General features: G+C 53.1%; 3 protein-coding genes and 1 long non-coding RNA gene across 11 annotated transcripts in view; 2 read left to right on the forward strand and 2 right to left on the reverse strand.

Annotated features, from left to right (window-relative positions):
- The window catches only part of LOC135273075 (nudC domain-containing protein 3-like), a 33,150-nt gene extending 31,738 nt beyond the window's left edge, over positions 1 to 1,412 (forward strand). Inside the window, exon 3 of the mRNA XM_064371998.1 lies at positions 1,319 to 1,412. Within this exon, the coding sequence (XP_064228068.1) occupies positions 1,319 to 1,325 (7 nt within the window). The 3' untranslated portion in view covers positions 1,326 to 1,412. The remainder of the gene's footprint in view (positions 1 to 1,318) is intronic.
- Positions 1,413 to 2,359: 947 nt separating this feature from the next.
- Positions 2,360 to 17,039, forward strand: LOC135273089 (ephrin type-B receptor 4-like). Its single transcript, XM_064372011.1, is given in 10 exon segments — positions 2,360 to 2,864; positions 5,073 to 5,228; positions 5,489 to 5,740; positions 5,838 to 5,871; positions 6,560 to 6,653; positions 12,028 to 12,240; positions 13,221 to 13,376; positions 13,935 to 14,128; positions 14,306 to 14,461; positions 16,050 to 17,039. Coding segments are annotated over 10 exon segments (2,094 nt in total). The 5' UTR covers positions 2,360 to 2,404; the 3' UTR covers positions 16,429 to 17,039.
- Positions 17,040 to 22,443: 5,404 nt separating this feature from the next.
- On the reverse strand, positions 22,444 to 23,154 carry LOC135273097 (uncharacterized). Of its 2 annotated transcripts, XR_010340961.1 has the most exons (3): positions 22,779 to 23,126; positions 22,615 to 22,667; positions 22,444 to 22,531 (listed from the first exon to the last, which is right to left on the reverse strand). It is a non-coding gene; the product is annotated as an uncharacterized LOC135273097 (long non-coding RNA). The 2 variants fall into 2 exon arrangements; XR_010340960.1 differs by having other exon boundaries at positions 22,444 to 22,667; positions 22,779 to 23,154.
- Positions 23,155 to 23,535: 381 nt separating this feature from the next.
- The window catches only part of LOC135273095 (zonadhesin-like), a 161,825-nt gene continuing 158,440 nt past the window's right edge, over positions 23,536 to 26,920 (reverse strand). For 5 of the 7 annotated variants that reach the window (XM_064372016.1, XM_064372018.1, XM_064372017.1 and 2 more), the window contains 2 exons: positions 24,300 to 24,476; positions 23,537 to 23,675 (listed from right to left, as the gene is read on the reverse strand). In XM_064372016.1, the coding sequence (XP_064228086.1) occupies positions 23,653 to 23,675; positions 24,300 to 24,476 (200 nt within the window). In that variant the 3' untranslated portion in view covers positions 23,537 to 23,652. Of the gene's footprint in view, positions 23,676 to 24,299; positions 24,477 to 26,920 lie in introns of all 7 variants that reach the window. The other 2 variants (XM_064372021.1, XR_010340956.1) reach the window with 2 other exon arrangements.

The raw sequence follows: 26,920 nt of genomic DNA on the forward strand, positions 1-26,920 counted from the left end.
TGTCTCAAAGCAAAACCCGAGGAATCTTTATAAACTGCTCTCTTTCCCATACATGCTGGAATTCTTGTTTGAATTCAGCAGCAAATCACACTTGCTCTTCCTTCGTGGATTCCGGACCCACAACCCCCTCCCCCAGCCTGCAGCTGAACAGGCCAGTGGGTAGGTGGTCACCTCTCTGAGCCCCCCACCGTGAACACCACAGATCCCAGAGCAGACGGACGATAAAAGATACGCAGCAGCAAGAACCACTCCCATCCAGCTGCCTTGCTCAGGATGCAGGGCCACAGAAACTGGAATAGCGCACCCCAGATCACGAGAGTAACTAGAAGACACAGGATTTGAACCTGGGAAGTCTGACTGTCAACCACTACACTAAAGTGCAGGCAAGGGCGGGACATGGAGAGGGTTCAGAACATAGAGAATTACCCAGCTCATCTGCAAAACTCTTATTCTCCAGACGGAAAGAGTCAGGGGTACCCAAATCCCCTTCCCTCCCCCGGCACAGCCCCACGTCCTGGCGGCCACACATGGTTGCTGGCCATACGGGGTTGTGACAGGAGGGAACAAGGCATACAATGGCTGCACTTGAGCAAACACCAGGCCCCTCTTCTGGACTGCAGGTTTCTCCTAATGCAGCCTCGCCCATGGGAGAAGAAGCTTAAGAGGACCCCACCTGAACAGACACAGATCCCAACACAGATTCTAATATGCAGCGGCAGCTGAGAACCACCACAGCTACAGACAAAGAGCTTCACATTCTGACTGTAGCTGAGGCTAATTGTCAGCATGGTAAAGGGACACAGTTACAGAGGCCCATGTGATCACCAAAACTTCTGTGAGAAACTTTAAAAATACTGGTTTCTGAAATACCTAATGTTGATGACGGGGTAATGGATGCAGCAAACCACCATGGCACGTGTATACCTATGTAACAAAGCTGCACATTCTGCACATGTATCCCAGAACTTAAAGTATAATAAAATATATAGAGAGATAGATAGATTTCGAGGCCTGTTTGAATCAGAGCATCTCACGTAGCATCTGGGATTCTCTACTCTCAGAAGTTCCCCATAGGATTCTATTGGTGCAGAGAGTAGATCTGAGGGAGGAGGTGACTGGGGCCTGGTGGGAGGGCCAGCTTCCGGGATGATCCCCGGGGATTCCCACCACCAAACACCCACACCCCTGGGGAGCCCCCTCCACAGTGAATATGCCTGGCCTGTGTACCACTTGGATCTTACAAAAATAATAATGTGTGAATTATGCGATCAGGTTGTAAAAGGACACAGCAGCTTTCCTCTCTGTCTCTGGATTGCAGGCTCTGACACCTCGTCGTGGGGAAACTCGGCAACCCTGTGCAGAAGCCCCCACAGTGAGGCACCAAGGCCAGGTGCCAACAGCAAGTATCGACCCGCCAGACACATGCATGCCCCACCGTGGAGGCCTTCAGGTGTCTATACCCCTCCCTGACATCTGGATGGCAACTCCAAGTGACAGCCACCCAGCCAAGCCCTCCTGAATTCCTGACTCACAAAATGGGCTGGAGTGCAAAGGCGCGATCTCGGCCCACCTTAGTAGCTGGGATTACAGGCATGCGCCACCGTGCCCAGCTAATTTTTTGAATTTTTAGTAGAGACATGGTTTCACCAGGATGGTCTCGATCTCTTCACCTCGTGATCCACCTGCCTCAGCCTCCCAAAGTGCTGGGATTACAGGCGTGGGCCTCTTACCCAGGCTGGAGTGCAGTGTCTCAATCTTGGCTCACTGCAACCTCCACCTCCCTTCCTCTTTCAAGCAGTTCTCTGCCCCAGCCCCGCTGAGATTACAGGTGCACACCACCATGCCCCGCTAATTCTTTTTTGTATTTTTAGTAGAGGTGGGGTTTCACTATCTTGGCCAGATTGGTCTTGAACTCCTGACCTCATGTGATCCACCCGCCTTGGCCTCCCAAAGTGCTGGGATTACAGGTGTGAGCCACCATGCCCTGCCTGTTTATTTTTATTTTATATCTATATTTTTTAAATGGGGTCTTGCTATGTTGCCCAGGCTGGTATCGAACTCCTGGGCTCAAGCGATTCTCCTGCCTCGGCCTCCCAAAGTGCTAGGGTTACAGGCCTGAGGCACCAAGCCCGGCCTCAGGATACTTTATAACTTCCCTAGGATTCATTTATTTCTGTCTCCTTGACTCTGAGATCAAAGCCTGGCATGGCGTCAGTGTCAGTAAATGTTTGTAGAACAAGTGACTGAAAAGGGCAGGGGGCAGGCTGGAGGTTGGGCACATTGCAGGAGCTTTGCAAGGATGAATGGACAGTGTGGGGGCCTGCAGAAAGTGTGTCCTGGGGAAGGTGGGGGAAGGTTCTGGAACAGGAATGGAGGAGGTCAGGGAGGGTGAGCTGGGAAGCACATGACAGTCTGCTGGGTCCTCAGGGAGTGGGACAGCAGCGGTGTGTCTCCCCCACCCTGGCAGGTGGACACGGTGGCCACCGAGCATCTCACCCGGAAGCGCCCTGGGGCCGAGGCCACCGGGAAGGTGAATGTGAAGATGCTGCGCCTGGGACAGCTCAGCAAGGCCGGCTTCTACCTGGCCTTCCAGGACCAGGGCGCCTGCATGGCCCTGCTGTCACTGCACCTCTTCTACAAGAAGTGTGCCCAGCTGACTGTGAACCTGACCCGCTTCCCGGAGACTGTGCCACGGGAGCTGGTTGTGCCCGTGGCCGGGAGCTGCGTGGTGGACGCCGTCCCCACTCCTGGCCCCAGTCCCAGCCTCTACTGCTGTGAGGACGGCCAGTGGGCTGAGCAGCCGGTCACGGGCTGCAGCTGTGCTCCAGGGTTCGAGGCCGCTGAGGGGAACACCAAGTGCCGAGGTGAGAGCTGGAGCTTCCCTCGAGAATGCTGCTCATCCAGGGCAGGGGAGAGTCCTGAACAAACGCCATGAACTCCACTCTTGGGCCCACGTTTGTTTGTTTGTTTGTTTGTTTTTGAAGACCATGTCTTGCTCTGTCACCCAGGCTGAAATTCAATGGCATAGTCTAGGCTCACTGCACCCTCCGCCTCTCGGGTTCAAGCAATTCTCCTGCCTCAGCCTCTCAAGCAGCTGGGATTACAGGCACCCACACCATGCCCGGCTAATTTTGTATTTTTAGTAGAGACAGGGTTTCACCATGTTGGCCAGGCTGGTCTCAAACCCCTGACCTCGTGATCCACCAGCCTCGGCCTCCTAAAGTGGTAGATTACAGGCATAAGCCACCACGCCTAGCCCAGACCCATTTCTTAAGTTTCCATTTTATTTATTTAGTTTTTGAGATGGAGCCTCCCTCTGTCACCTAGGCTGGAGTACAGTGGAGCGATCTTGGCTCACTGCAACCAGGTTCAAGCGATTCTCCTGCCTCAGCCTCCAGAGTAGCTGAGATTACAGGTACACACCACCACGCCCAGCTAGTTTTGTATTTTTAGTAGAGACTGGGTTCACCATGTTAAGCAGGCTAGTCTCGAACTCCTGACCTCAGGATCTGCCCGACTCAGCCTCCCAAAGTGGGATTACAGGCGTGAGCCGACACCCGGCCAAGTTTCCGTTTTAAATGCTCTTCCCTCTCCTGAGGTTACTGGAGGGTGGATCTGTTTTCTGGGCTCTTTCTCATTTCCAGACTTCTCTGGAAGCCTGGCCAACTTCCCTGCTTGCCGACCATGGGAGGCTGGCCTGGGCTGCAGGACTGTCCTGTGGGGGGACTTTGTTGGTGTCTGGACAAAGCCATCAAGTTCTCCCCACTTGTTCATTGTGAGTCTCCTCTAATTTGCTGATACTGAATACTCACGTAGCCTTCCCTCTAGACAAGGGCTTCTTATCCTCTGGTTTTCTAGGGAATCTGTGAGCTTTGGTGGAAGAAAAAAAAATGATTTTTTTTTTTTGAGACAGAGTCTTGCTCTGTCGCCCAGGCTAGCGTGCAGTGAGTGGCACAATCTCAGGTCACTGCAGCCTCTGCCTCCCAGGTTCAAGTGATTCTCCTGCCTCAACCTCCCGAATGGCTGGGATTACAGGAGTGCATTACCATGCCCAGCTAATTTTGTATTTTTAGTAGAGATGAGGTTTCACCATGTTGTCCAGGTAGAACTCCTGACCTCAAGTGATCTGCCCACCTCAGCCTCCTCCTTAGGAAAAAAAAAATCACAGGTATTTACAGCCCATTCCAAGTGCCTCGAGAATCTCAAAACATTGTTTTTGCTCATGATGACTTCAGTACTACAGAGGTTAGGAGACCTGCTGCTACATCTTAATAAAGAAACACAAATGTTGTAGCCCACGCTTTTTTCTTCATGTTTCAGTCATTGCATTTCAGCTTAATTGGTTTCCCTGGTATTGCTATGTATTTTGTGGTGTGCGTTTGAAGTCATAATTTGGAGTAGAGGTCTTTCTGTGGGCTTCACCAGACTGCCAATATCAGGGTCATAAAAGGTTAGGACCGCTTCTCTGGGGAGAGAGTCTCCTTTCTCCCCTTAAGAGGTGAGGTTTTGAGATCTTTCTTCTGTTTTCCCACCTTAGCACTTCATCAGCCTTAAAAGCAGCTGGATTTTTTTTTTTTTTTTTTAAGAGCTGTGGTCTCACTCTGTCACCAAGGTTGGTCTTTTTTTTTTTTTTTTAAGAAATGGGATCTCACTCTGTTGCCCAGGCTGAAGTGCAGTGGTGCCATCTCTGCTCACTGTAACTCCGCTTCCCGGTTCAAACAATTTTCCTGTCTCAGCCTCCCAGGTAGCTGGTACTACCAGTGCCCACCACCACACCAGCTAATTTTTTGTATTAGTAGGGACGGGGTTTCACCATGTTAGCCAGGACGGTCTCGATCTCCTGACCTTGTGATCCACCCACCTTGGCCTCCCAAAGTGCTGAGATTACAGGTGTGAGCCACTGCACCTGACCCATGCCCAGGCTGGTCTTGAACCCCTTGGCTCAAGCGATCCTCCAGCCTCAGCCTCCCAAAGTGCTGGCATTACAGGCTTGTGCCACCAGGCCCACCGTGCAGATGGATGTTTTTGTGCATACCGTTGATGAATGCTTGCTTTCTCTCTCACTCTCTCAGCCTGTGCCCAGGGCACCTTCAAGCCCCTGTCTGGAGAAGGGTCCTGCCAGCCATGCCCAGCCAACAGCCATTCTAACACCATCGGATCAGCTGTCTGCCAGTGCCGCATTGGGTACTTCCGGGCACGCACAGACCCCCGGGGTGTGCCCTGCACCAGTAAGTGACCAGCACCCAGGTGCAGTTCATTGGGGAGGGACCAGAGACCCTTGAGGTGGACCCCGACATGGCCCCCGCCCTCCCTGGACTTCCTCCCTTTGCCTCTGGCATGCTGCACCCTAGCTCCAAGGTGAAGCCTGCTGTCTCCAAGGCAAGAGGCCAGCATGGCTGCTGGCCCCTCCACTGCCCTCTCCCCACCGCTGTGGAGTAGGTCGGCCTCTGCCTGACCACCCCCACCACCCCACCCCCGTCTCCTGCAGCCCCTCCCTCAGCTCCACGGAGCGTGGTTTCCCACCTGAACGGCTCCTCCCTGCACCTGGAATGCGTGCCCTGCGGGGGAGACCTGAACTTCGATCCCGGTCCCTGGGACCTGGTGGAGCCCTGGGTGATGGTTCGAGGCCTGCGTCCTGACTTCACCTATGCCTTTGAGGTCACTGCGTTGAACGGGGTGTCCTCCTTAGACACGGGGCCCATCCCATTTGAGCCTGTCAATGTCACTACGGACCGAGAGGGTGAGACTTAGGGGCTGGGGCAGCTGGTGGTCCGGCAGGAGGGATGTCATTGAGAGCCTGAAGGGGAGAGGCAGGGGCCATGAAATGGGGTTCCCAGGAAGTGTGAGCGGTCAAGGCTTTGGGGGCAAGGGGTGGGCACAGTGGCTCACTCCTGTAATCCCGGCACTTTTGGAGGCTGAGACAGGTGGATCACTTGAATCCTGGAGTTCAAGACCAGCCTGGGCAACATGGTGAAACCCCATCTCTGCAAAAAATACCAAAATTAGCCAGGCGCACTGGTGGGTCCCTGTAATCCCAGCTACTTAGGAAGCTGAGGCAGGAGAATCACTTGAACAAAAGAAGCAGAGGTTTCAGTGAGCCGGGATTGCACCATTGCACTCCAGCCTCGGCAACAGAGTGAGACTGTACCAAAAAAAATTAGCCAGGCACGGTGGCATGTGCCTGTGGTCCCAGCTACTTGGGAGGCTGAGGTGGGAATATCACTTGAGCCCAGGAGGTTGAGGCTGCAGTGAGCTGTGTTTGGGTCACTGCACTCCAGCCTGAGTGACAGAGTGGGACCTTGTCTTTGAAAAAAAAAAAAGACATTATGAATGCACAGCACGTGGCTTGCACACATAAATTCTCCCAAAGGCCTCACCAGCTGCCAGGCAGGCTAGTGATGTGAGCGCAGGGTGAGGGGAGGAGGCAAGAAGAGCAGCAGGAACTTGGGCCCCGGGTGACAGCCAGTCCCCTCCTTCTCCTGGACAGGGCGCTGAGGGTCCCAGCAGCGTACGGTTCCTGAAAACATCAGAAAACCAGGCAGAGCTGCGGGGGCTGAAGCGGGGAGCCAGCTACCTGGTGCAGGTGCGGGCACGCTCTGAGGCCGGCTATGAGCCCTTCGGCCAGGAGCATCACAGCCAGACCCAACTGGATGGTAAACCTGGGGAAGGGGGTGAGGGTGGGGGGTTGGAAAGACCCCCAAAGTTGCTGGAAAGACCCCAAAGTGCCTTTCTTTTTGAGATGGAGTTTTGCATGGGCTGGAGTATAGTAGCACAATCTCAGCTCACTGCAACCTCTGCCTCCTGGGTTCAAGCGATTCTCGTGACTCAGCCTCCCGTGTAGCTGGGATTACAGGTGTGCACCACTGCGCCCAGCTAATTTTTTGTATTTTTAGTAGAGACCAGGTTTCACCTCATGATTAGCCCACCTCGGCCTCCCAAAGTGCTGGGATTACAGGCATGAGCCACCGTGCCCGGCTAGAGTCCCATGTTCATGTCCTCCTTTCTGTCAATCACATGGGACACCCTAAAGAGGAGGAAACGTAGGATGTCAAACCTAAAACCAGCAGCTGAGTGTGAAGTCTGGCCCGGTTCACTCGGTCCCCGCAGGCTGGAGTAGTGGCTCGATCAAAGCTCACTGCATGGCCGGGTGCGGTGGCTCACCCTGTAATCCCAGCACTTTGGGAGGCCAACACAGGAAGATCATTTGAGGTCAAGAGTTCAAGATCTGGCCTGCCATGGTAGCTCATGCCTGAAATCCCAGCAGTTTGGGAAGCTGAGGTGGGTGGATCACCTGAGGTCAGGAGATCGAAACCACCCTGACCAACAAGGTGAAACCCCATCTTTATTATAAATGAAGAAATAATAAATAAATAAAAGAGTTCAAGATCACCCTGGCCAACATGCCGAAATCCCATCTCTACTAAAAATACAAAAATTAGCTGTGCATGGTGGTGCATGCCTGTAATCCCAGCTACTCAGGAAGCTGAGGCAGTAGAATTGGTTGAACCTCAGAGGGGGAGGGTGCAGTGAGCTGAGATTGTGTCACTGCACTCCAGCCTGGGTGACAGAGCGAGGCTCCTTCTCAAAAAATAAAACAAAACAGCTCACTGCAGGCTCAACGTTTAGCAACAACCTGACCCCTGAGCCCCATTTCCTCATTCAGTAAAAGGGGAATATCATGAACCTTCATTCAGGACTTTGAGGATTTGAGGTAACAGATTATTTTTAATATGCGGGGCCAGTGGCTTGCTTTTTTTTTTTTTTTTTAAGATGGGGTTACACCATCATGGACAGGCTGGTCTTGAACGCCTGACCTCAGGTGATCCACCCACCTTGGCCTCCCAAAGTGCTGGGATTACAGGCGTGAGCCAACACACCCGGAATTTTCTTTTTTTTTTGAGACGGAGTTTTACTCTTGTTACCTAGGCTGGAGTGCAATGGCGCGATTTCGGATCACCGCAACCTCCGCCTCCCGAGTTCAGGCAATTCTCCTGCCTCAGCCTCCTGTGTAGCTGGGATTACAGGCACGCGCCACCGTGCCCCGCTAATTTTTTGAATTTTTACTAGAGACGGGGTTTCACTATGTTGACCAGGATGGTTCGACATCTTGACCTCGTTATCCACCCACCTCGGCCTCCTAAAGTGCTGGGATTACAGGCAAGAGCCACCGCGCCCGGCCTTTTTTTTTTTTTTTTTCAGGCTGGAGTGCAGCGGTGCAATCTCAGCTCATTACAACCCCCGCCTCCCAGGTTCAAGGGATTCTCCTGCCTTGGCCTCCTGAGTAGCTGGAACCACAGGCATGCACCACCACGGCCAGCTAATTTTTTTTTTTTTTTTCTTTTGAGACGGATTTTCGGTCTTGTCACCCAGGCTGGAGTGCAATGTTGCGATATAGGCTCACCATAACCTCCGCTTCCCGGGATCAGGCAATTCTCCTGCCTCAGCCTCCTGAGTAGCTGGAACCACAGGCATGCACCACCACGGCCAGCTAATTTTTTTTTTTTTTTTGAGACGGAGTTTGGCTCTTGTTACCCAGGCTGGAGTGCAAAGGCGCGATCTCGGCCCACCGCAACCTCCGCCTCCCGGGTTCAGGCAATTCTCCTGCCTCAGCCTCCTTAGTAGCTGGGATTACAGGCACGCACCACCGTGCCCAGCTAATTTTTTGAATTTTTTGTAGAGACGGGGTTTCACCACGTTGACCAGGATGGTCTCGATCTCTTGACCTCGTGATCCACCCGCCTCCGCCTCCCAAGGTGCTGGGATTACAGGCTTCAGCCACCACGCGCAGCCTTTTTTTTTTTTTAAACAGAGTCTTTCTCTGTCTCCCAGGCTGGAGTGCAGTGGTGCCATCTCAGCTCATTGCAACCCCCGCCTCCCAGGTTCCAGCGATTCTCCTGTCTTGGCCTCCTGAGTAGCTGGAACCACAGGCATGCACCACCACGGCCAGCTAATTTTTTTTTGTTTGAGACGGAATTTCGCTCTTGTTACCCAGGCTGGAGTGCAAAGGCGCGATCTCGGCCCACCGCAACCCCCCCCTCCCAGTTTCAATCGATTCTCCTGCCTTGGCCGCCTGAGTAGCTGGAACCAGAGGCATGCAGCACCATGGCCGGCTAATTTTTTTTTTTTTTTTTTTGAGACCCTGTTTCGCTCTTGCTACCCAGGCTGGAGTGCAATGTCGCGATCTCGGCTCACCGCAACCTCCGCCTCCCGGGTTCAGGCAATTCTCTTGCCTCAGCCGCCTGAGTAGCTGGGATTACACGCACGCGCCACCGTGCCCAGCTAATTTTTCGTATTTTTAGCAGAGACAGGGCTTCACCATGTTGACCAGAATGGTCTCAATCTCTTCACCTCGTGCTCCACCCGCCTCCGCCTCCCAAAGTGCTGGGATTACAGGCGTAATCCACCACGCCCGGCCTTTTTTTTTTTTTTCCTTTGAGACAGAGTCTTACTCTGTCTCCCAGGCTGGAGTGCAGTGCTGCGATCTCAGCTCATTGCAACCCCCGCCTCCAAGGTTCAAGCGATTCTCCTGCCTTGGCCTCCTGAGTAGCTGGAACTACAGGCATGCACCACCACGGCCAGCTAATTTTTTTTTTTTTTTTTTTTTTTTGAGACGGAGTTTCGCTCTTGTTACCTAGGCTGGACTGCAATGGCGCGATGTCGGCTCACCGAAACCTCCCCCTCCCGGGTTCTGGCAATTGTCCTGCCTCAGCCTCCTGAGTAGCTGGGATTGCAGGCACGCACCACCGTGCCCAGCTAATTTTTTGTATTTTCAGTAGAGACGCGGTTTCACCACGTTCAACAGGATGGTCTCAGTCCCTTGACCTCGTGATCCACCCACCTCGGCTTCCCAAAGTTCTGGGATTACACGCGTGAGCCATGACCCTCGGCCTTCTGTTCCCCAGGCTGGAGTGCAGTGCTGCGATCTCAGCTCATTGCAACCCCCGCCTCCCAGGTTCAAGCGGTTCTCCTGCCTTGGCCTCCTGAGTAGCTGGAACCACAGGCATGCACCAACATGGCCAGCTAATTTTTTTTTTTTTTTTTCCTTTTTCAGGCTGGAGTGCAGTGGTGCGATCTCAGCTCATTGCAACCCCCGCCTCCCAGGTTCAAGCGATTCTCCTGCCTTGGCTTCCTGAGTAGCTGGAACCACAGGCATGCACCACCACGGCCAGCTAATTTTTTTTTTTTTTTTTGAGACGGAGTTTGGCTCTCGTTACCCAGGCTGGAGTGCAAAGGCGCGATCTCGGCCCACCGCAACCCCCGCCTCCCGGGTTGAGGCAATTCTCCTGCCTCAGCCTCCTTAGTAGCTGGGATTACAGGCACGCGCCACCGTGCCCAGTTAATTTTTTGAATTTTTTGTAGAGACGGGGTTTCACCACGTTTACCGGGATGGTCTCGGTCTCTTGACTTCGTGATCCACCCGCCTCGGCCTCCCAAAGTGATGGGATTAGTGGAGTGAGCCACCACGCTCGGCGTTTTTTTTTTTTTTTCTTCGAGCTGGAGTGCAGTGGTGCGATCTCAGCTCATTGCAACCCCCGCCTCCCAGGTTCAAGCGATTCTCCTGCCTTGGCCTCCTGAGTGCCTGGAGCCACAGGCATGAACCACCATGGCCAGCTAATTTTTTTTTTTTTTTTGAGACAGAGTTTCGCTCGTTTCCCAGGCTGGAGTGCAATGGCGCGATCTCGGCTCACGGCAACCTCCGCCTCCTGGGTTCAGACAATTCTCCTGCCTCAGCCTCCCGAGTAGCTGCAATTACAGGCACATGCCCCCGTGCCCAGCTAATTTTTTGTATTTTTGGTAGAGACGGGGTTTCCCCACGTTGACCAGGATAGTCTCGATCTCTTGACCTCGTGGTCCACCCGCCTCGGCCTCCCAAATTGCTGGGATTACAGGCGTGAGCCACCGCGCCTGGCCCGCGAAAATGTTTTATGTAGCCAGGTGCAGTGGTGTGCACCTGTAATCCCAGCTACTTGTTACTTAAGAGACTGAGGCCGAGGGATCATTTGAGCCCAGGAGTTTAAGCCTGCAATGAAGTATGATCATGCCACTACACTCCAACCTAGGGGAAAGAAAGATACCCTGTGTCTAAAAAACTAAAAAATAGAAAAGTATTTGTTGAGTATTTACTGGGTGTAAAACAGTGTATCAGGTTAAATGGAAGGAAAAGTTGAAATTGGTTTTTATATTATAATCTAATTGGGAGAGATTGAATGCTTATCGTTGAAACAGGAACCACTGTAAGCGGTGTGTTATGATAGTGTAGCAAGAGCCGAGAAATCTTGGAAAAAGAGAAAAGAAGGAGGGCTCACCTGGGAGAGTTAGGGGGCTTGCGCTGCAGGTGAGCTGTGAGGTGGGTCTGGAAGTGATAAATAGTTTAGGAAGTGGACGGGAGGCTAGGTGCGGTGGCTCACACCTGTAATCCCAGTGCTTTGGGAGACCCAAGCAGAAGGATGGCTTCAGGCCAGGAGTTTAAGACCAGTCTGGGCATCATAGTGAGAACCTCTACCAAAAATTTAAAAATTTGTCTGGGCTCGGTGGCTCACGCCTGTAATCCCAGCACTTTGGGAGGCCAAGGTGGGTGGATCATCTGAGGTCGGGAGTTCGAGACCAGCCTGACCGACATGGAGAAACCCTGTCTCTACTAAAAATTAGCCAGTGTGGTGGCACATGCCTGTAATCCCAGCTACTCAGAAGGCTGAGGCAGGAGAATCGCTTGAACCTGGGAGTCAGAGGGTTGCAGTGAGCCGAGATAGTGCCATTGCACTCCAGCCTGGGCAACGAGCGAAACTCATCTCAAAAAAAAAAATTAGTCAGGTATAGTGGCACATGCCTATTGTCCCAGCTACTCAGGAGGCTGAGGCAGGAGGATCACTTGAGCCCAGGAGGTTGAGGCTGCAGTGAGCTACGATGGCACCACTGCACTCCAGCCTGGGCTACAGAACAAGACCTTGTCTCTAAAAAAGAAGTGGATGGGAGGGGAAACGGTGGGTGGGCTGTCCTCACCAAGTCCCCATTCCTTCTGCTCTGCAGCTAAACGACGGACAGTTTACAGTCATCCAGCTCGTGGGCATGCTGTGGGGCATCGCCTCGGGCATGCGGTACCTTGCCGAGATGAGCTACATGCACGGAGACCTGGTTGCCCGCAACATCCTAGTCAATAGCAACCTCGTCTGCAAAGCGTCTGACTTTGGCCTTTCCCGATTCCTTGAGAACTCTTCCGATCCCACCTACACAAGCTCTCTGGTAACACTGGGGACCACGGGTGTGAGCCTCTTAGGGCCAGGTGGGGAGGGCAGGTTGGAAAGGTGGGAGACTGAGCGACTGGCAGCCTTGCTCCAGGGAGAGGATACAGGAGCAGGCTGTGGGTGGGGGACAGTCAGCTCCAGGAAGCCGACTTCCAGGTGTGTAGGAAAATAACAGTTGGAGCTGAGGTGGGTGGATCACCTGAGGTCAGGAGTTTGAGACCAGCCTGACCAACATGGAGAAACCCTGTCTCTACTAAAAATACAAAAAATTAGCTGGACATGGTGGTGCATGCCTGTAATCCCAGCTACTTAGGAGGCTGAGGCAGGAGAACTGCTTGAACCCAGGAGGCGGAGGTTGCGGTGAGCCAAGATTATGACATTGCACTCCAGCCAGGAAAATGATTGAAACTCCATCTCAAAAAAAAAAAAAAAAAAAAAAGAACGGTGGCCAGGCACAGTGGCTCATGCCTGTAATCCCAGCACTTTGGGAGACCAAGGTGGGAGGATCACCTGAAGTCAGGAGTTCGAGATCAGCCTGGCAAACATGATAAAACCCTGTCTCTACTAAAAATACAACATTAGCCAGGCGTGGTGTCACAAGCCTGTAATTCCAGCTCCTCAGGAGGCTGAGGCAGGAGATGTGCTTGAACCCAGGAGGAGGAGGTTTCAGTGGGCCAAGATCTTCCTACTGTATTCGTCTGGGTAAAAAGAGTGAAACTCCCAACTAAAAATACATATATATATATATATATATATATATATATATATATATATATATATAAAGTCTGGTCTCAACTCTCTCTCTCTCTCTCTGTATATATATATATAATACATATATAAAGTTGGAGAGTAGGATGCTTGGGGCCTAAGCTAGGGGGAAAAAAGCAGAGGTGGGTGGGAGGCTGGGGGGGGCCAATGTGCTGGGTCTGGTGAATTCCTCAGTGAGTCCCCTGGCTCACCTTTGTCCTCCTTCTGCAGGGAGGAAAGATAAAGATTCCCATCCGTTGGACAGCCCCAGAAGCCACTGCCTTCCGGAAGTTGACTTCCGCCAGTGATGCCTGGAGTTACGGGATTGTGATGTGGGAGGTGATGTGATTTGGGGAGCGGCCATACTGGGACATGAGCAATGAGGACGTGAGTGCCCCATGGTGGTACCAAGCTTTTCTGGAACATTCTCTCACCTGGGATTTGGGTGAAGGGTGGGTTCACAGAGAGTCATCACTGCTGGGTCCTTGAGACCATGGAGATGACAGAAGAAGTGATCTTTGTATCGAAGGGCCTGGGGTACAGGGCCAGGCCTGGTGGCTCATGCCTGTAATCCCAGCTCTTTGGGAGGCTGAGGAGGGGGGATCAGTTGAACTCAGGAGTTGAGACCAGCCTGGGCAACATAGCCAGCTCCTACTATTCTACAACTAAATTTTAAAGAGTTGGATATAGCCTATTTGGGTCACAGAAGGATGCAGAGATGACGGGCAGGGTTGGAAGGTAACATGCCTATACCATAGCCCCAGAGCTACTGGGACCTCCAGCCACAGACAGCCTCAGCTCTGGCTAGTAGGACTCCTGGCTCTCTGATTTTTCTCGGGGGGTCTGTGGCTCCTACCCTGCCATCTGCCAAGTCACCGTTTCCTGGGCCTGTTAGTGTCTCTGCTTTCCCTGGACAGCCTCACCAGAGCTTCCTCCCCTTTCCAGGTGATCAATGCTATGGAACAGGACTACTGGCTGCCCCCGCCCCCAGACTGTCCCACCTCCCTCCATCAGCTCATGCTGGACTGTTGGCAGAAAGATCGGAATGCCCGGCCCCGCTTCCCCCAGGTGGTCAGTGCCCTGGACAAGATAATCCGGAACCCTGCTAGCCTTCTAATCGTGGCCTGGGAGAATAGTGGGTGAGGATGGCAGGGAATGGGCCCTTCTTCCTGCTCTCTGCCCCCACTCCTCGCCCAGAAGGGTCCATCCCTTGGTGTTGGGGGGGGGTCTCTGTCCACCTCTCCAAGGTTGGGCTCCATCTCCTCACCCTGACCTGGGCCTGGTACTCAGCATTCCTCCCCATCCTTGCCCCCCAGGGCCTCACACCCTCTCCTGGACCAGCGGCAGCCTCACTATTCAGCTTTTGGTTCTGTGGGTGAGTGGCTTCGGGCCATCAAGATGGGAAGATACAAAGAAAGTTTCGCAGTCGCTGGCTTTGGCTCCTCCGAGCTGGTTAGCCAGATCTTTGCCGAGTAAGTGGCAGCAGGAACTGGAGTGGGGCAGGGAGGGCAGGCAGAGCAGGGCAGCTGGCGGCTGGCGTCAGGCCCACAGGGTCTGCAGGGGTTTAGGGGTCAGCTTTGGGAGCCAGCGCTGTCTTCTTGCATTACGTTCATGCCATGCCTACAAGGGCCCCAGAGGTATAGTAACAGCCCCTGGAACTGAGGACCCAAAGGCTCTCTGGGGCCAGCCTGCCCGTCTCAGCTCCTGCCATCACGGACCTGGGCCATCACGCTTCCCCACCTCTCATTCCCTAATTGTCTGTACATCTATCTGCATTCCAGGCCCGGCTCTCACAGTAACAACGTGTCAACTCGGGTTTTTTTCCACCCCTAAAAGGAGAAGATTGGGCTAGGTTTTGGAGCTCCTCTCCAGCTTTTATGTGAAATGGTTTTATGATTCCTCACCTCTCAAAGGCAGCGTATCCCTGCTTGGCCTTTGTCTGTTACTCCCCCTTCCTGCCTTCCCGTTTCTCTCCCAGGGTCTCCTCTCACCCCAGGCTGAATAACACAAATAGAAGGAATAGAAATCTTAAAGGCTATGCACGGTGGCTTACGCCTGTAATCTCAGCACTTTTGGAGGCTGAAGCGGGCTGATGACTTGAGGTCAGGGGTTCGAGACCATTATGGGCAACCTGGTGAAAGCTCATCTCTACTAAAAATACAAAAATTAGCTGGGTATCATAGCGTGTGCCTTTAATACCAGCTACTCAGAAGGCTGAGGCAGGAGGATTGCTTGAACCTGGGAGGTGGAGGTTGCAGTGAGCCGAGATTGAGCCACTGCACTCCAGCCTGGATGGCAGAGTGAAACTCCACCTCAAAAAAAAAAAAAAAAAAAAAAAAAATCTGAAGGCCGGGCGGTGGCTCATGCCTGTAATCCCAGTACTTAAGGAGGCCAAGGTGGACCTGGCTTCCCTGGCTTAAGCCCAGGAGTTTGACAGCAGCCTGAGCAACATAGCAAAACCGCATATCTACAGCCCCCCCCCCCAAAAAAAAATTAGCTGGGCATGTGTTGCACGCCTGTGGTCCCAGCTATTCGGGAGGCTAGAGCCAGAGGGTCCCTGACCACTCTGCCCCTGCCACGTGGGGCCTGGGCACATCCCTCCCTAAGTCTTCCCAGCCTCTCTCTGACCCAGGGGGCCTCCTCCCTTTTTTCCCCCTATCTCAGCCTCCAGCCATCAGCAATCTCGTCTTCCTCTCCACCAGGCTCTTCCTCTCCCAGTTTGGCCTTTTCTTTCTCACATCTCCATTCCCCTCTACGGAAATCTATGTGGCCTCCTACCCTAATCTCATTTTTCGGGCTTTTCTCTTTTTTCCTTCCTTTCTGGGCACGCAAGCCAAAGCCCCCACCTCTGGCCGCCAGCCTCACCCTTTACTGCGGCTGCACAAAGGATGGCTGCCAGGCTCCTAAAACTGCCCGGCAATTGTTGACTTCGGTTCTCCCTCCCCCGCTGGCTTTTCTGATTGGCTGACAATCCTGCGGCTGGGACCCGCTCAGGACCCAAGCGTGGAGAGCGGCCACGGGGACCCCAGGGTCTCGCCGAGCTCTCCTTTCCTTCCACAGGGACCTGCTCTGAATCGGAGTCACTTTGGCGGGCCACCAGAAGAAAATATTGGCCAGTGTCCAGCACATGAAGTCCCAGGCCAAGCCGGAAGCCCCGGGTGGGAAAGGACGACCAGCCCACGCAGTACTGACCTGCAGGAACTCCCCGCACCAAGGACGCGCGGCCTCCCCATCTTTCTGGGGCAGAATGGGGACTCCTAGAGGCCCCCAGCCCTGCGCCCCGCTGGATTGCACTTTGAACCCGTGGGGTGGGGAGTTGGCAATCTGGAGAGACAGGATTTGGGGGTTCTGCCATACTGGAGTGGAACATCACCCCTCATCCCCCCTGGGGAACTCCAGACCAAGGGTGAGGGCGCCTTTCCCTCGGGACTGGGTGTGACCAGAGGGAAAACGAACACCCATCATCTCCCGGCCTCCCCAGGTGCCCCCACCGACTTACCTTGACGGGCGCGTTCTCGCAGACCAAAGAGAGCGTGACTCCCTTGCCAGCTCCAGAGTGGGGGGCCGTCCCAGTGGCAAGAAGGGGGTCAGGCCCCAGTGACGAAATCACTGGGGTTTGTAGTCCCAACTCGCTGTCACCACCAAACAAATCATTTTTTCTCCCTTGCAAATGCCCCTCCCCCAGCTGCTGCCTTCATAGTGAAGGTTTTTGGAGTTTTGTTTTTGGTCTTAATTTTTCTCCCCGCCCCTTTTTGTTTTCTCGTTTCGTTTTTCTATGGTCCTTGTCCTAACTCTGTGTTGGAAGGAACTTGTTTCACTATCGCCTCCTTTGCCCACGTTGAAACAGGGACCCATCTTGTCTGTTTCCAAAAGTGTGCCTTGGTCATGCCACCTCCCCATACGCCCCTGGGACCCCCAAGCTGTGTCCATAAAGGGGTGCGGGCTGAGGTAGTGAAAGGGGTGGTAGGTGCTGGTGGAACTCAGAAACTGACGCTGGTGCTTGGAGGGGGTTCTTATATTTAAAAAAAATAACTTTTTGTATAAATAAAAGAAAATGGGACGAGTCCCAGCTCTGGGGGTGATGGGAGGTGATGGACTAGATTTCTAAGGAGAGTGGAGCTGGGTAGGGAGGGCTTTGTGGTTGGCTGAGTGGGGTCAGAGGTCTGGAGGCTGCAGGACTACGGGGGACTGGAGCTTGGTTCTCAGCTCCAGGCTGTTTGAGGTGGTGGGGTGGGGGCCGAGTAAGATGAGTCATTCGCAGCTGCTTCCAAGGGCTCCAGCTGGCTCTGCCAAGAGCCTGGGGCACCTCCAGGGTGGGGCTCTCCCCTCCCTTACCTGTCCTGGTTCCTCAGCCCTAGCCAGGGGCTGCTGCAGGAGGGAGGGGAAGCCTTGAGCCCACAGTCTGCCCTGCAGCCCCTGGAGAGGGAGGAGGTGGCAGGAGCTGGAGCAGGGGGTCTGGTTGGATGAAGGAGACAGATGGGGGCCAGATGTTGACAGCTGAGGTAGATTTAGAGGCAATTTGGGGAGAGCGTCTGCAGTGGCTGTGGGGGAAGGGAAGAAGGGACCCCCCCACTTGTGTACACAGGCACATGCATTCGAGCGCGCGCACACGCACACACACACACACACACACACACACACACACACGGCTGGACCGAGGACAATTCTCCCTTTCAAGATGCTGCCCAGGCAGGTTCTCCCAGCCTCTTGGGAAGCGGAGGGATTTTCCCCAGTTTCTTCCCAAATAGGAAGAGGACAGGGTCAATCCCCACTCTAAACACCTCGATTTCTTTTCTTTCTCACCATTTTCTGTGTGCTTTCCTCTGGGGATCTTTCTGGCCTCCCCCACCGAGACCTGCAGCGGCAGGTCTTGACAAGGATCAGGCTGGTTTAGCCTGGTCCGTTTCTTTTTCTTTTTTTTTTAAGACAGGGTCTCACTTTTGTCTCTCAGGCTGGAATGCAGTGGAATGACTTGAACTCCTGGGGCAAGGGTTCCTCCCATCTCAGCCTCCCTGGGCGCTGGGATTACAGGCCCAATAGGCCTTTTCTATTTCTGCACTTCAGTCGCCCCCTGTTGACATGTATGGGTCAGTGCTGGATCCCAAATCAGCTTGGACCCTTCCCGGCCCAGGGAGGCTTGTCCTCAATTTCCCAACTCTACAACCCTCTTCTGGAGTTCCTCGGGCTCTTGAGTCCTCTGTCCCCACTTCCCTTGGTGACACATCACCCATGTTTTGCACCCTCAAGGAGGTGTGGGAGGGACTTGGGGTCCATCCAGAGGATGCTGCCCAGACCCACCCTCTTCCCTTCCCAACCAGACATCGGGGCTAGATAGCATGATCTAGAGAGCTGATAGCTGGAAGAAGAAAACTTAAGGGGCACTGCAGAGGCACAGCAGTGAGGCCAAGAGTGAAGACCCAGTGCAGGGAGCTGAGGTGAGGGCAGGGGACTGCGGGAACTCCCTGAGATCCAGTCCAGCTCCAGGCTGCCCTGAGCCTTCCTGTCACATCCAGCTCTCCAGTGTGAGTGCTCTAACTGCTACGGCAAGGGAGAGTCTCACTGGGCAGAACTCTCCCTTCTTGGGGCCCTTTCCTTACCCAGGCTGGGTCTTGCTTCCTTCCATGAAGCTGGGACCCCAAGGGCTGGTCATCCCAGAGGATGATCATAGAGGATAATACATTTCTAAGCTGGGCGTGGTGGCTCACACCTGCAATCCCAGCACTTTAGGAGGCCAAGACAGAGGGAAGCACCTGGTTTGAGACCAGCCTGACCAACATGGTGAAACCCTGTCTCTACTAAAAATGCAAAGGAAAAAAATTAGCTGGGCATGGTGGTGCACACCTGAAATCCCAGCTACTCAGGAGGCTGAGGCAGGAGAATCACTTGAACCCAGGAGGAGGAGGTTGCAGTGAGCTGAGATCGCACCACTGCACTCCAGCCTGGGCGACAGAGCCAGACTCTATAAAAAAAAAAAAAACAAACAAACAAAAAAACCATATTTCTAGAACTCAGAATTCTCCCTGGTTGGTTGGTTTGTTTTTTTAGAGACAGGGTCTCATTCTCTTGCCCAGGCTGGAGTGCACTCACTGCAGCTTAGAACTCCTGGGCTCAAGCAATCCTCCCGCCTCAAGCACCCAAGAATGTTTTATATATTTTTAGAGACAGAAGGGACTCGCTATGTTGCTCAAGCTGGTCTCCAGCTCCTGACCTCAAGTGATTCTCCTCCTCAGCCTCCCAAAGCACTGGGATTACAGGCATAAGCCACCACACCCAGCCTATCCTCCCTGTTTCGACATCCCCAAACCCAAATCCCCTTTGGGGTCCTACATCCCGATCCTCCTCCAGTCCAACTGGCAGCCTTTCTTTCTTTCTTCTTTTTTTTTAAACAGTCTTGCTCTGTTGCCCAGACTGGAGTGCAGTGGTGCGCTCTCGGCTCACTGCAACCCCCGCCTCCCAGGTTCAAGCGATCCCACCTCAGCCTCCTGAGTAGCTGGGACTACAGGCATGCACACCACGCCTGGCTAATTTTTGTATTTTTAGTAGAGACGGGGTTTCACCATGCCAGGCTGGTCTCGAACTCGGCCTCAAATGATCTGCCTGCCTTGGCTTCCCAAAGTGCTGGGATGACAGGTGTGAACCACTGGGCCTGGCAAGCCTTCCTTTCCTTTTTGGAGCCCAAGCTGGATGTCCCAGCCCTATCTTCCAAGCAAGGACCTGCCTCATGGGAGGCAGGAGTCCTGAGGGAGAGGGCAGGACATTTGCACCTTGGCCTCAGGCTGGGGTGAGTGGGTCACTCCTACTAAGATAGAGGTAGGAATTCTTCAGCAACCCAGACCACAGATCCCCTCCCCCTGTCCCCCCGCCCGGCCCCCCATCCTCAGTTCCCATAGTAACCCCTATCCCCTTTTGGGAAATGGAAGAATGCTGAGGGTGGGGGCCTCCCCAGAGGGTCACAGGCTGATTTGCTTTTTTGGAAAAAACCACATTTTTTTTTTTGCTTTTGCTTTTGTTTTTTGAGACGGGTCTCAGTCTGTCACCCAGGCTGGAGTGCAGTGGCGCGACCTCAGCTGACTACAACCTATGCCTCCCGGGTTCAAGTGATTCTCCTGCCTCAGCCTCCCAAGCAGCTGGGATTACAGGTCGCAATCGTGACACTGGCTAATTTTTGTATTTTTATAGAGAAAGGGTTTCACCATGTTGGTCAGGCTGGTCTCAAACTCCTGACCTCAAGTGATCTGCCCGACTCGGCCTCCCAAAGTGCTAGGATTATAGACGTGAGCCACTGAGCCCAGCCAAAGGGTGACATGCACCTGTAGTCCTGGTTACTTGAGAGGCTGAGGTTTGAGGCCAGGAGTTTGAGCTCCTGTCTCAGCCTCCCGAGAACCTGGGAATCCTCCAAGCACGTACCACCATATCCACTGATTTTTTATTTTTTGTAGAGACGGGGATCTCATAATGTTCCCCAGGCTGATCTCAAAGTCCTGGCCTCAAGCAATCCTCCCACCTCAGCCTCCCAAGGCGCTGGGATTTCAGGCTTGAGCCACCGTGCCCAACCTGCTTTTTCCATTCCTGCACCTCAGACGCCCCCTGTTGTCATGTTTGGGTCAGTGCTGGACCCCAAATCACAGCTTGGGTCCTTCCCAGCCCAGGGAGTCTTGTCCTCAGTTTCTCACCTCCACAGCCCACTTCTGGAGTCCCTCGGGCTCTTGAGTCCTCTGTCCCCTCTTCCATTGGCAATACATCACCCATATATTGTACCCCCGAGGAGGTGTGGGAGGGACTTGGGGGATGAGCTATGATTGCACCACTGCACTCCAGCCTGGGTAACAGAGGAAGCACCTGTCTCTAAAAAAGGAAGGAAGGGAGGGAGGGAAGGAGGGAGGGAGGGGGAAAGAGGGAAAGAGAAAGGAAAGGAAGGAAGGAAAGAAAGAAAAAGAAGGGGGGAGTGAAGGAGGGAAAAGTAGAAGGGAAGAAGGAGTAAGACAGGGAGAGAGGGAGGTAAGGAGGGAGGAAGGCAGGAAGAGAGGGAAAAAGGAAGGAAGGGCCACATTTGGCTGGGTGTGGTGGCTCTCGTGTATTCCCAGTGCTTTGGGAGGTGGAGCCAGGATGATCTCTTTGAGCCCAGTTTAAGACCAGCCTGGGCAACATAGTGAGACCTCCTCTCTTCCAAAAAGATATGAAAATTATCCAGGTGTAGTGGTGCATTCCTGTAGTCCCAGCTAGTCAGGAGGCTGAGGTGGGAGGATCACTGGAGCCCCAGGGGTCAAGGCTGCCACAAGCTATGAGTGTACCACTGCACTCTAGCCTGGGCAACAGAGCAAGACCCTGAAAAGAAGGAAAACAAAGAAAAGAGGGAAGGAGGGAGGGAGGGAAGGAAGGAAGGAAGGAGGGAGGGAGGGAAGGAGGGAGGGAAGGAAGGAAGGAAGGAAGGAAAAAGAAAAGAAAGAGAAAGCCATATTCCCCAGCCTTAACTTGACATGTACAAGTTCTCAGAATCACCTTGGTGGAAGGCCAGAGGCCACGTTCTCTAAGAACTCAGATTCCTGGGGTGAAGTCTTCTCCTAAATCAGAAGCCAAGGGTCTGGGGCTGCTTCCCACCCTCCATTCCTCTGCCTCCCTGCTCCTTCTGTCTCCTCTAGTGATGTCCGCAGGACTGAACGGGCCACCCCCATGTGGCTTTCTCTAAGGGACAACACCTTCACCTCAACCTAGGCTCGTCTCCCATCATTTTGCACAGAACCCAGCCCTACCTAGGCCTCCACATGCCTTTCTCCCTCATTTTCCTCCCTCCAAGACCCAACCTCCTCCACCATGATCATGTAGACATTCACATCTCAAAAATAAATAAGTCTGGGCTGGGCATGGTGCCTCATGCCTATAATCCCAGCCCTTTGGGAGGCCGAGGCGGGTGGATCACTTGAGGTCAGGAGTTTGAGACCAGCTTGGCCAACGTGGTGAAACCCTGTCTCTACTAAAACTACAAAAATCAGCTGGGTGAGGCGGTACATACCTGTAATCCCATCTCCTCGGGAGGCTGAGGCAGGAGAATTGCTTGAACCCAGGTGGCAGAGATTGCAGCGAGCAGCGATCACGCCACTGTATTCCAGCCTCGGTGGCAGAGCAAGACTCCGTCTCAACAAAAAACCAAAACAAAAATAAATATTTTTGGCCAGATGCCCTGGCTCATGCTTGTAAACCCTAGTACTCTGGGAGGCCAAGGTGGGAGGATCGCTGGAGGCCAGGAGTTTGAGATCAGCCTGGGCAACATAGTGAGACCTCCCTTTGTCTCTACAAAAACAAAAAAAAATAAAATTTAGCTCTCATGGTGACATGTATCTGTAGTCCCAGCAACCAGGGAGGCTAGGGCAGGAGGTCCAGGAGGTCGAGGCTGCAGTGACCTCTGATCGCACCACTTCACTCCAGCCTGGGCAACAGAGCAAGACCCTGTCTCAAATAAACAAATATACATACATTTATTTAATCTTCTTGTTTGAAGACAACTCACAACTGAGCAATTTAAAAGACACAGTCCAGAGCGATATCTGAGGAGAAAGCAAGACAACCGTGTGTGAGAGGAGAGGAGACCCCAGGCCCCAGCGTTCCAGGCTGTGGGGTCGGTTCTCACCTGTGTCCACCAGCCTGGCCAGTCCGTCTCCCTCCTGGCTCTGCGTTTTCTCTCTAGAAGGAGGAGGGGAACAGACATGGTTCCCCGAGTTGCCCTTTACGGGCCCGGCTGCTCCCCCGTTTGCACACCCTACCCGCCTTTCCTCTCCCCTTCCCAGAACTCACCTCTTTCTCCTTGTTCTGCAAATGCACTCTCTGGTCACTGCTAGTACTACAACCACCACAGGCACCAGCAGTCCCAATAGGATGGTCACCGGGTTAGATGCTTCTGGGTGCAGGGATGTGAGACAGGAAGGGTGGGGACTCAGGGGCACTCCCTTTTGGACATCGCTTGCTACCCAAAGGGACCTCATCTCTCTAAATCGCTAGGTGTGTCCGCTTCTCCCTCCAGGAGGCTCTCACCTCCAGGGACTCCAAGGCCTTAGTGCCACCCCCACCTCTTGCAATGTTTTCTGTTTCCCATAAGCCTTTTTAGACAGGGTCTGGCTCCTTAGGTGATCTGCTCGCCTCAGCCTCCCAAAGTACTGGGATGAACAGGCGTGAGCCACCGTGCCCGGCCGACCATTTTTAAATGTACGCTTCAACAGCGCTAAGCACATTCACATTGCTGGGCAGCCATTACCATCATCCATTCACAACATTTTGTTTTGTTGTTTTTCACTCCTGTTTTTTTTTTCATTCTTGTCACCCAGGCTGGAGTGCACTGATCTGATCTCGCCTGACTGCAACCTCTGCCTCTTGTTCAAGCAATTTCCCTGCCTCAGTCTCCTGATTAACTGGGATTATAATATAGGAACCTGCCACCATGCCCAGCTAATGTTTTGTATTTTTAGTAGAGATGGGGTTTCACCATGTTAGCCAGGATGATCTCCAACTCCTGACCTCAAGTGATCCGCCCACCTTGACCTCCCAAAGTGCTAGGATTAAAGGCGTGAACCAGTACGCCTGGCCAAATTCCTTAATTTTGTTGTAGAGATGAGGATGTTGCTGTGTTTCTCAGACTGGTCTTGAACTCCTTGACTCAAGTGATCCTCCTGCCTCAGCCTCCCAAATTTGCCACAACTTTGAAGAAAAAAAAAGGAGTTCCTGGTTAAGAAAGGAAGGGAACGAGCCCAGCCCAGGTAAAAGCAGGAGGAGACATTAACCAAATAAAGGCAGAACTTTGGGGAAGGTGAGAATGCAATGGAGGGCCCTGGGAGATCCGTAGAAGATGGAGCTGGGCTTGCAGAGAGGCTGGAATGGGGATGGAGGAAGCAAAATGTGTCCACTGAGAGCCAGGCTGTGCAGAGAAGGGCAGAGGCACAGAATTTAGAGGAAGAAGCCAGGCACAGTGGCTCACGCCTATAATCCCAGCACCTTGGGAGGCCAAGGTGGCGGATCACGAAGTCAGGAGTTTGAGACCAGCCTGGCCAACATGGTGAAACCCTGTGTCCTCCAAAAATACAAGAATTAGCCAGGTGTGGTGGGGGATGCCTGTAATCCCAGCTACTCGGGAGGCTGAGGTGGGAGAATTGCTTAAACACAGGAGGTGGAAGTTGCAGTGAGCTAAGATTATGCCACTGTACTCTAGCCTGGGCAACAGAGCGAGACTCCATCTCAAAAAGAAAAAGAATTTAGAGGAAGAAAGGGAGGGCAGGGCTCTGGAGGGCTCCTGCGGGCTGTGGGAAGAGGTGCCAGCTCACTCACGGCAGAAGGTTCTGTTCCGCCAGGCAGGGGCCTGGCCAGCCTGGGCACACAGGGATGCGTAGGCCTGCAGGGAGTGGCACAGGGCCGTGGTGTCACCCTTGGTCCCACACTGGCCTTGCACACAACTGGCGAAGATGGACTGAGGGGGCACCACCTGATGACGCTGAGAGAAGGGTCCTGCAGGAAAAGAGAAGGCAGGTGAGCCAGGGGAGGGGCCAGGAAGGAGCAGGGCCATGTGGCTTCCCTGGGGCTGACTGGACATCCACTTCAATCAAAACCCGGATTTTCCCACCAGGCACAGTGGCTCACACCTATAATGCCAGCACTTTGGGAGGCCAAGGTGGGCAGATCACTTGAGGTCAGGAGGTCGAGACTCACCTGACCAACATAAACCCAATCTCTACTAAAACTACAAAAATTAGGGGGGCATGGTGGCGTGTGCCTGCAGTCCAGGCTACTCGGGAGGTTGAGACAGGAGAAGTTCTTCAATCTGGGAGGCAAAGGTGGCAGTGAGCTGAGATGGCGCCACTGCACTCTAGCCTGGGCAACAAAGCGAGACTCCGTCTCAAAACAAACAAAAAAAAAAACCCTGGATTTTCCAGCCTGGGCAACATGGTGAAACTCTGTCTCTACAAAAAATACGAAAATTAGCCAAGCATGGTGGCGCACACCTGTAGCCCCCTACTCGGGAGGCTGAGGCAGTAGAATGACCTATGATTGTGTCACTGCACTCCAACCTAGGCGACAGAGTAAGACCCTGTCTGAATAAAAACGAAACAAACAAAACCCAGATTTGTGTGGTGGCTCCCGCCTGTAACCTCAGCACTTTAGGAGGGCAACATGGGAGAATCACTTGAGCCCAGGAGTTCAAGACCAGCCTGGGCAGCATAGCACATCCCCATCTGTACAAAACATTAATAACTTAGTTCATTTCATGCACTTTGAAGAAAAAAAAATTAGGCCAGGCACAGTGGCTCACGTCTGTAATCCCAGCACTTTGGAAGGCCAAGGCAGGCAGATCATTTGAGGTCAGGCGTTCAAGACCAGCCTGGCCAACGTGGTGAAACCCTGTCTCTACTAAAAATACAAAAATTAGCTGGATGTGGTGGCACAGGCCTGTAATCCCAGCTACTCGGGAACCTCAGGTGGAAGAACAGCTTGAACCAAACAGGCAGAGGTTGCAGTGAGCCAAGATCGCGCCATTGCACTCCAGCCTGGGTAACAGAGCTAGACTCTTGTCTCAAAAAGAAAAAACAAAACAAAACAAAAAAAAAACATTAGCTGGGCACGGTGGTGCATGCCTGTGTTCTCAGCTATTCCAAAGGCTGAGGCAGGAGGACTACTTGACCCAGGAGTTCAAACCTGCAGTAAGCTGTGATCATACCATTGCATTCCAGCCTGGGCAACAGAGTGAGACCGTGTCTCTAAAAAACAAGAAAAAAGAAAAACAGCCAGGCGTGGTGGCTCATCATGCCTGTCATCCCAACTACCTGGGAGGCTGAGGTGGGAGGATCCCTTGAGGTCCATAGTTCCAGACCAGCCTGGGCTACATAGTGAGACTCCTCCATCTCTATTAAAACATTTTAAATACCAAAAAAAAAAAAAAAGGCAGGGTGTGGTGACTCACACCTGTAATCCCAGCACTTTGGGAGGCCAAGGTGGAAGATCACAAAGTCAGGAGTTCGAGACCAGCCTAGCCAATATGCTGAAACCCCATCTCTACTAAAAATATAAAGATTAGCCAGGCATGGTGGTGCACACCTGTAGTCTCAGCTACTCAGGAGGCTGAGGCAGAAGAGTGGCTTGAACCCGGGAGGCCGAGACTGCAGTGAGCCGAGATTGTGCCACTGCACTCCAGCCTGGGTGACAAAGCAAGACTCCATGTTAAAAAAAAAAAAAAAAAAAAAAAATCCCAGATTTATCTACGGCCTGAGACACAAAGACAGACCAGCCAGTCACAGGTCCCAAGAAGGTGACTGCTGGTTGCCCATGTGTTCCCGTTTGCCTTCCTCGTGCCTTTCTACGTTTCTGGTCTTGTTTCTCCCTCCCTGACCAGACTCCCTCCCCAGCCTCCTGTCCTTCAGGGAGGAAAAAGGGCCAGCAGGGACATGTCTTACCCTGAGGGTTTATTAAGATCACACAGTTCTTGTTCCAGGCATCTGCCATGCTGTTCTCCTGGCAGCTAGAGGGCTTGCCACCCACAGGGAAGCAGCTGAATGAGGAGAGGATACAAACTGAGGGCCACAGGCTCATGCTTGTAATCCCAGCACTTCAGGAGGCCAAGGCAGGAGAATTGCTTGAGACCAGGAGTTCAAGACCAGCCTGAGCAACATCGTGAGATCCCATCTCTACACAAAAATTTTTTTTATTGTACTTTAAGTTCTAGGGTACGTGTGCAGAACATGCAAGTTTGCTACATAGGTATACACGTGCCATGGTGGCTGGCTGCATCCATCACCCGATCATCTACATTAGGTATTTCTCCTAATGCTATCCCTACCCTAGTCCCCCAGCCCCCGATCCCATCTATACACAAACTTTTTAAAAATTAGCCAAACTACAGCTGGGTGTGGTGGCTCACACCTGTAATCCCAGCACTTTGGGAGGCCAAGGTGGGTGAA

Source organism: Aotus nancymaae, unplaced genomic scaffold (assembly GCF_030222135.1).
Source record: "Aotus nancymaae isolate 86718 unplaced genomic scaffold, 86718_ANA_hifiasm-v0.15.2.pri h1tg000260l, whole genome shotgun sequence".
NCBI lineage: Eukaryota > Metazoa > Chordata > Mammalia > Primates > Aotidae > Aotus > Aotus nancymaae.